This window comes from Ochotona curzoniae, unplaced genomic scaffold, assembly GCF_017591425.1.
Source record: "Ochotona curzoniae isolate NIBS_2020 unplaced genomic scaffold, NIBS_Ocur_1.0 contig_1, whole genome shotgun sequence".
Taxonomy (NCBI): Eukaryota; Metazoa; Chordata; class Mammalia; order Lagomorpha; family Ochotonidae; genus Ochotona; species Ochotona curzoniae.
The window spans coordinates 46,345,585-46,354,537 of record NW_024464918.1 but is presented as its reverse complement, the minus strand read 5'-3'; the positions used below and the strand labels follow the sequence as shown (position 1 = coordinate 46,354,537).

General features: G+C 47.2%; 1 protein-coding gene across 1 annotated transcript; it reads left to right on the top strand.

Moving 5' to 3' along the window:
- The first annotated feature begins 5,742 nt into the window (after positions 1–5,742).
- Positions 5,743–6,681, top strand: LOC121154253 (olfactory receptor 2L3-like). Its single transcript, XM_040977214.1, has one exon. The coding sequence runs from the start codon at positions 5,743–5,745 to the stop codon at positions 6,679–6,681; it is 939 nt and encodes a 312-aa protein (XP_040833148.1).
- The last annotated feature ends 2,272 nt before the right edge of the window (positions 6,682–8,953 follow it).

Sequence of the window (8,953 nt, the reverse complement as noted above, 5' to 3'; positions counted from 1 at the left end):
ACTCTGGTCCCCCCAGGTTCTCCTCAAGCCTGTTGGTTTCTCCTCAGTAGCGAACGAAAGCTTCGAACTCTCCACATGTGCGAGAAAGCTGCTTCCGAACCCTGATAGGAACTAGGTTGTGCAGTGTCTTAGTAATTGCACATCACTGAAGTTTTATTTCCTTAATTGTATTTTTACCGCAAGCAGTACCTTGAACGATCTTAAATATTTCCCCATGGCTTCCAATGTTTGAATTAATGTGTTTTTTCCTGGAGATGTCTCCATTGGTATAGTTTAATTTTTTAAATTTTCTTTTTTTTTATTGTGGTGAAATGTTTCACATGAAATTTATGCTGCAGTTACAGTTACTGCACTCGTCAGCGACATTAAGTGAAAGCTAGCATTGCGTGTCCGTCAGTACCACACGCTCCCAGGACGGTCCTTACCCAAGCTCAGTCCTTCACCCTGTGGTCAGTGAGCTGCCCACATCCCCGGCCTCAGCCTGCCCCCCTGTGGTCAGTGAGCTGCCCACACCCCCGGCCTCAGCCTGCCCCCCCTGTGGTCAGTGAGCTGCCCACACCCCCGGCCTCAGCCTGCCCAACCCTGTGGTCTGTGAATTGCCCACACCCCCGGCCTCAGCCTGACCCCCTGTGGTCAGTGAGCTGCCCACACCCCCGGCCTCAGCCTGACCCCCTGTGGTCAGTGAGCTGCCCACACCCCCGGCCTCAGCCTGCCCAACCCTGTGGTCTGTGAATTGCCCACACCCCCGGCCTCAGCCTGCCCCCCCTGTGGTCAGTGAGCTGCCCACACCCCCGGCCTCAGCCTGCCCCCCCTGTGGTCAGTGAGCTGCCCACACCCCTGGCCTCAGCCTGCCCAACCCTCTATGTGACTCACCTCTCTGGGATCCTCACTCAGGTGGAGCTCACTCATGGTGACTTATTTCACGTATGACAATACTTCCAGGTTCATCCTTGCTGCAGCATGTGGTAGAACTGTTCCCTTCTGAGGCCTCAGAGTATTCCCTGCCACTGATCCTTGGTAATCTCACCATTTGTCTCCAGATGTGAGTAATGGTATCCTTGTATTATTCTGAAATTAAAAAAAAAACTCATTTAATAGTTTATTAGTCTATTGTGGATTGCTCCGACTAGGCTGCAACTCCCACTGGTTTATATGAGGGCTGAGTGTCTGCTGGGCAGAATCAGGCTGGACTGCAACACCTGTTGGTTCCAGTGGAAGACAGGGCTGAAAACAGAACCAACCCAGCAATTGCAGCTACTACCTGATTGGGTGATGGACTGTGCCGGGCCCTGTACTTGCCAGGTACACACAAGAATCTGGTCTGGGATTACCTCAGACAAAGTTTCTTTTGGGATCTCCCCAATTGAGCTGCTGGACTCAGAACCCTAACCATGAAGAGAAGTGCACGTTCCATGGTCTGCCATGGAGTGCAAGTGCCAGATCCAAGCCTCCTAAGAAGCTCAGACAGAGCAGTGGAGAGCATAACCAGGTACACATGGAGGATATGACAGTCTATCGGAACCTGCAGAGGACACCCAACAGAGGACAGAACTAATCAATCAACTACCACAGCCATGTGTTGGCAGTGAAAAACTGGGCAAACGGAGACTCTAAGGAGACTCTAATGTGGACTGTGTCAATCAGTGGATTCTGCAGCAACTTCATCATGCTTGGCATGGTGAGATTGGCAGCAATTCATAGCAGTTGAACTATCAAAACAAGTTGAGCAAGACCCTCAGCACATGCCCCACATCGGGGACCTGGGATGGGTGGGAGGCTGTGTGGGGCTTCTCCCTTAGTCTCTCCCTTTACCCCAGATACAAAAAAAGAGAATGTGGAAATAATGGTCTTGCCCACTTTCCTGTAGCCCTTGACCCTGTGTGCCCTAATTAACCATGTAAAGATTGTCAAAAATAAAGGGAAAAGAGCATATATATGAAAGAAAAAATTATTGGTAAATTTTTTACGATTTATTTTTATTGGAAAGGCAGATATACAGAGAGGAGAGACAGAGAGGGAGATCTTCCGTCCGATGATTCACTCCCCAAGTGAGCACAACGGTCGATGCTATGCTGATCCGAAGCCAGGAGCCAGGAACTTCTTTCAGGTCTCCCACGCGGGTGCAGGGTCCCAAGGCTTTTGGGCCGTCCTCTACAGCTTTCCTAGGCCACAAGCAGTGAGCTGGATGAGAAGTGGGGCCACAAGGATTAGAAATGGCACCCATATGGGATCCCAGCAGGTGCAAGGCAAGGACTTAGCCACTAAGCTACTGAACTGGGCCCTTATTAATCATTTTTATAATAATTGAGAATAGTACCTGTAGCAAATTAAAAATTATTTCCCAGCTTAAAAATTGTAAGAATGTCTATGAATATGTTTATGTAAAGTTGTCATTAGATTTAATGTAAACTGGTTAGCCAAAAAGACCCAAAATTACATTAATGTATGTGGAAACATTCTTGCATGTATGCAGTGAGTGAAAATATAATACATGACGCCACAAAACTGAGATATAATGATGTTGGAAGGCTGAATACATCGTACATGGGTTTCTCCATTGAACTGACAATTGGTGTACCTAGCTCACATTTAAGGGAATTAGCAGAGCTCACCGTCCGACCTTGGCCCAAGGCCAGCCTGTGCTATTAGTGAATTGGCTCATGCTGCTCAAGTCTCAGTGGATGTGTCTGTGCGAACACACACACACACACTCATCTCCACATCAAGCTTGCCTGCACTCACAGTTGGTGCTCAGTCTTCATGGAGGAACTAAAATGCCAAGCACGGGCATGAGAGATGAGTAAGTACATTGGGTTGAAAAAAAATATTTAGCCAGAAAAAAATGACTGTATCCACAGGATCGTGGGATGACATCAACAACCCATTCCAGTGGGTTTGTGCAAGTGCTGGCATGTAAAGGGGAAATGCTGGATTTACTTCACTTATCACATCAAAGCTGGGATTTCTTCAAAGTGCCTAAGAGAGCATTTATTAGAATTGATTAATTATTTATATTTATATTTACATAACGTTCTAGTATACGCAAGTCATAAATAAGCCTTTATAAATTACCATAATTAGCAATTATTTTAACCAGAGAATTTAGAAAGTTTTATTTGACTACAGTAGATATAAAAGAGAAGTAGGTAGACGAACCAGTACATACCTTTTCCACCCAAGTTAATAAAACGAGAATGGATTGCTTAAATAGTTCCATGCTTTAAAGAAACAGGACTAGTTTTAAACCTTAAGTTTATATTATGAGACAAGTCTTCCAAGAATATCTGTGATTGCAAATGCCTAGTGTGAGGTGAGAAATGGGAAATACAGCCCATGGTTGACTTTTTTTTTTTTTTGACTAGTTTTACAGTGAATAAGACTAATGTCCACATCAAATTAAGTACATTCTTGAAAATATGGTCAATTTACACATAATAGTAAAGAATGATATATATATATATACACTAGAAAATTTGCGAATTCAAATGATATTTCAGATTTTGAAGGAACACATTTGGCCTTGAATAAACCAATGCAGTTGTAGGAAGAACCAGGTTTGAGAGGCCTGTGTGTGGACCTGTAACAGACCTGGACGTGAGAGAGGCTGGGGCTGAGGCAGTGGTACCATCTCACAGGCTGGGGGAGTGGGCCGTCTCCACATCTCACAGGAGCGGGTGGCTGAATGTGGATTGCTGGCTGCTGGCAATTACTGCCGTTCACGCCGAGCTGTGTCAAGGAACAGGCGTGTAACCTGTGTGGTGGGGCTGGGGCATTCAGATGCAAATCAGAGGCGGTTAGGTAGGACGTTCCTTCACAGTAGGGTGTGGTCTGGGAGCTGAGGTGTGGGTACGCATGCTCTCTGGTTAGAAGAGCAGTGAGGTTCTAAGGTGGCCTTGAGCCCCATCCCTGTGAAGTCTGACGGAGGGAGCAAAGACCCTGAGCAGTGTTGGTGGAGCCTGGAGGAGCCCATTTCCCACTAGGATTCTTGTAGGTGTTTCTGCCATGAGTGCACTGCAGTGGCCTGATTCCCAGTGACTTCATTATTGCCAGGACTAACACCAGCACCCTGAGAGATGTCGGCAGAGCTTAGCCTGGGTGCCTCCCTGCTGGGGAGCAGTGCGTCTCCTCTGTCGCATGCAATAGCTGGGCTGCACGAGAGAATGTGCAGTTCCCTAATTCCGGATCTTCTCTACACTTCACACTCTTGTTATATAGCCATTTCCTTTGCTTTCTCAGAGATTTGACCTAACCTGCCTTTGAAATTTTTATTGAATTTTTTGCATCCTTTATGATCATCTTAACCAATCTTTCTTGCTGTCTTTCCTTTCCATAGCACAACATACCATGCTGTGATTCCAACAAATGTTTACACTCTGAAGATATCAACGTTTTCATAAAACTTTTCCCAATAATTTCTAACTCATTCCACAGGTGTGTGTGTTTGCATGTTTCTAGATGTGTCTGTCTGTGTGTGTGCATGAGTCTCAGTGTGTGTCTGCATGTGTCTGCGTGTGCATGCGTGTCCCTGTGTGTACATGTGCAAACACATACAAACGTGTGTCTGTGTATGCACACGTGTGTCTCCATGCACATGTGTATGCACATTTCTACCTAGTGCATGTGTGTCTCTGTGAGTGTCTGCATGTGCCTCCCTGTTACATGTGTGTTTACATGTTTCTGCATGTACACACAGGTGTCTCCATGTGCATGTGTGTCTCTGTATGCACGTGTCTACCTTTGGCATGTGTGTCTCTGTGAGTGTCTGCATGTGTCTCCCTGTGTTCATGTGTGTTTACATGTTTCTGCATGTACACACAGGTGTCTCCATGAGCATGTGTGTCTCTGTATGCACATGTCTACCTTTGGGCATGTATGTCTCTGTGAGTGTCTGCATGTGTTTGCATGTTTGCGTGTGTGGGCATGTTTCCATATACTTACAAGTGTGCATGAATCTGTACATTTGCTCCAAGTCTGCAGGTCTTGGTGCCCAGTTTCCTTGTGGGTACCGCAGGCCCAGCGCTGTCCTTCACGGTGTTCCTGCCAGAGGAACCCTCCCACTGCTGACAGTTACAGGGCAGTCTGGACGCCCTTTCCAATCCCTGACAGCTTGCCCTGATTGCCCTCTGCTTGCTTCCCCACACTCTGCTTTAACAGCAGATATTTCTTTATTACCACTGAGGGTGGATTTGAGAAGGAAAAGTGATAATTACATATGCTAAATCCCCATATGCATTTGCAATGAAAATGATTTTAAATATAAGAAATCAAAATGGGAAAAGGGAGTAAGTAGCAGTGCCAGGATCAGCCAAGGCTGAGTTTGGTTTTCCAACCTGAATGACAGGTGTTTGCAGGTAAGCCTTGTGGTTAAAATATGGAAGAAAGAACACTCTAAGAGGTTATAAAAATATATTCAGATTTGAGTCAATGATAGATCCATTCAAATTGATTTCTGTGTGTATACACTTGTAAGGCACAGATTGATAGAACATCAATTTGAATGAAAATAAAATATCCATATCCAAGTGAGGTCATTATGGAAACACGTTGCAGGCACTGTGGACCTCAGGGGTCATGCTTGCTTACCGCCCGAATGCTTGCTCATGAGGCAGAAAACTGGAATCCTGTTTCAAAATACTTCATTCTTTGTGTTAATAAAACACAAATCAAACAGTGAGCTATAGTAGACAAGGCTTTACATATAACTCACGACTCTACTTCTAGGAGAACACACAGGAACACTGCATGGAACCATCAAACCAGACGTGCACTGATTTCATCTTACTGGGCTTGTTCCCCCGCGCACGGCTGGGCCTGCTCCTCTTCCTCCTGTTGGGTCTCATTTTCCTCATCGCTCTGCTGGGCAACCTGTGCATGGCTCTGCTTATCCTCCTGGACTCTCAGCTCCACACACCCATGTACCTCCTGCTCAGTCAGCTCTCCCTCATCGACCTCAGCTACATCTCCACCATCGTCCCCAGGATGGCCTCGGATTTCCTGCTCGGGAACAAGGCCATCTCCTGCCTTGGCTGTGGGGTTCAGAGCTTCTTCTTCTTGGCTTTAGGAGGTGCAGAGACAATGCTCCTGACCTCCATGGCCTATGACCGCTACGTGGCCATTTGTCACCCTCTCCACTATCATGTGCGCATGAACAGGCGAGTGTGTGTGCTGATGGTGACTGTGTCCTGGGTAATGGGCTGCACCAACTCCTGTGCTCACACTGCCTATGCATTCCACATCCCGTACTGCCGGTCCAGAGCCATCAACCATTTCTTCTGCGATGTCCCAGCCATGCTGACCCTGGCCTGCATGGACACCTGGGTCTATGAGTACACTGTGTTTCTGAGCACCGTCATTTTCCTGGTACTTCCTTTCCTGGTCATTGTGTGCTCCTATGGCCGGGTACTGCTCGCGGTCTCTCGCATGCACTCGGGGGAAGGGAGGAAGAAGGCCTACTCCACCTGCAGCAGCCACCTCACCGTGGTAACCTTCTTCTACGCACCCTTTGCTTACACCTACCTGCGCCCAAAGTCCTTTCGCTCCCCCACCGAGGACAAGGCCCTGGCTGTCTTCTACACCATCCTCACCCCCATGCTCAACCCCATCATCTACAGCCTCAGGAACAAGGAGGTCCTGGGAGCCGTGAGAAGGCTGACTCAGAGAATCCACTCTGTGAAAGTGTAGACCAGTTTCTGTTCCCAGACTTGTAGCAATGTATACTTTTTGAAGAAACATCATGTCATGTCTAGAATAGAAGGAATAATTGCCCCCCGCCCCCCGATTTTTGGTTCATTTAAGGCAGATTAATACCTGTTTCTTGAATCACTAACCCTAGTTGTAACACTTACATGTGCTGTTTCGCTTCCCTGAGCTTTGCTGGACCTGTCGTGTTTTGAGCACAGGATGTCCTTCTGGCAGCCTTCTAGAGGTGACCGTCCATGGTTCTGAAGTCCTCTACCCCTCCTGGCTGCACAGGATGAGTTCTGCCCTTGCAGACAAGTAGATCCAGTGCTTTAATATCAGGTGGACCTGTTGGCACTAGCATGGGTGTACCCTAAGACACCATGAGTCCTGCCAGTTACTGGTGGAGACCAGGTTGGTGGGAAGTCAGCGCAAGGGTTCACCCTGACTGGAGGTTAGAGTCCAAAGGTCACTCTCCCATCCTTCCTTGAATCGTATACTCTGTCCTACACGACCACTATCTTTCAGATGTAGTTTTCTCCTCTCGGTACACCTCACCCTCCCACTGAGATCATGGGGCAGATCAGTGGCTGTGTGTTGATTTTAGCTTCCCTGCATGTGCAGCTCCCTGACACCAATGAGAGAGCATGGGGTTGGGAGCCATGCACAGCTGCCTCATTCCACCTGATGACAGCATGACTCAGTGGACTCCGCAACTGGGACCTTGTCACTGTCCAGAAGGGCCAGGGCGGAAGTGTGGCACATAGACAAGGTCATGGGCTCTGAGTCACAGGGCAGATCCACCAACCCTTCACCAAAACCCAAAGTTACATATCATCAAATGTTCTGTTACAACTTTTAAGTCTAAAATGTAATAAATATGAATGATTTTTCATACAATATTTTTTAAAAGATTTATTTTATTGTAAAGACAGATGTATAGAGAGGAGAGACAGAAAGGAAAATCGTCCCTCTGATGGTTCACTTCCCAAGTGACCGCAACGGCTGGTGCTGCACTGATCTGAAGCCAGGAATCAGGAACTTCTTTCCGGGTCTCCCATGCGGGGGCAGGGTCCCAAGACTTTGGGCCATCCTCGACTGCTTTCCCAGGCCACAAGCAGGGAGCTGGATGGGAAGTGGCGCTCATATGGTTTCCCGGCACGTTCAAGGCAAGGACCTCAACCATTACACTATCGCACTGGGCCCCCATACAATGTTTTCACTGACATTTGCATGGTTCACTTTGTCGAGAGGAATTGGTTAGGAGTGTTTGTACTTCTAGGTCTGTTATTGAGGTTCCCACCTGGGACATCGGTCTCTCACGCAGGTTGGGGTGCTGGTTCTCATTCCAGCTAATCTGTTTCTGACCTGAGAAAATAGGAGAAGGTGACCCAGGTATGGGCTCCTACAACCCTCTGGAAGATGCAAGTGGTGTTCCCCTTCCCAGCACCAGCCTTGCCCAGCCCTGGCTCTGCCACCATTTGGTGGTGAATCAGCAGATGGCAGAGTATTCCCTCCGGCCATTCCTCTTCCTCTATAATAAATCTTTCAAAAAGTCAGACTTTCAGCAACTGTGTCTGCATTTGACATAATTTAAGTGCTGTCAGGCAGACTTGCCACAGAGTCAACCTTCTTTAATTTCAATACATTTTTGCTTTGAGAAAAATCCATTGGTTTTTGTGACACAGGCCTTCAGGACTGGTTCAGACTTAGAAACACTGGGGAAATTCTTGATCAGTTATTTTACAATAAGTATCTTGGTACACTTGTGGATGATAATGCTCAAGAGGAGATTTTCTCAAAAATTCTAACTTTACAGAAATGTGTTTCATGCAAGCATGGATTCATCTGAATATAAAACCAGCACTGCGTTAATGCTTTCTTCCACACCACAGAAACAGTCGCATGCTGCCAGCGGCTTCACACCGTCGCTGCTGTATCCTCAACGAGTATTTTCTCTTCCTCATTAAGTAAGCGGAGCACATAGAACATGATGTGAAGCGCCTTCTTGTTCAGAAGGTAATTTTCAATTTTAATTGTCTCTCTTGGAAATGAGCAGGCAAAGAGGTCCCGACTCCTATTCTACAAATCCCCTCAACAGCTAAGGGACGAATGGGGGTGGCTAAGGCGAAGGGTTGGGAGCTAGAGTCAGCTTCTCACATAGTGGAGGAGTCTGGCTTGCATGCAGTGGTGGGAGCATAGCAGACTAGGAGATGGGGATGAGCATCCTGCCCGTGTCCTTTGTGAGCTGGTTCAAGCTGTAGTGTGGGAACAG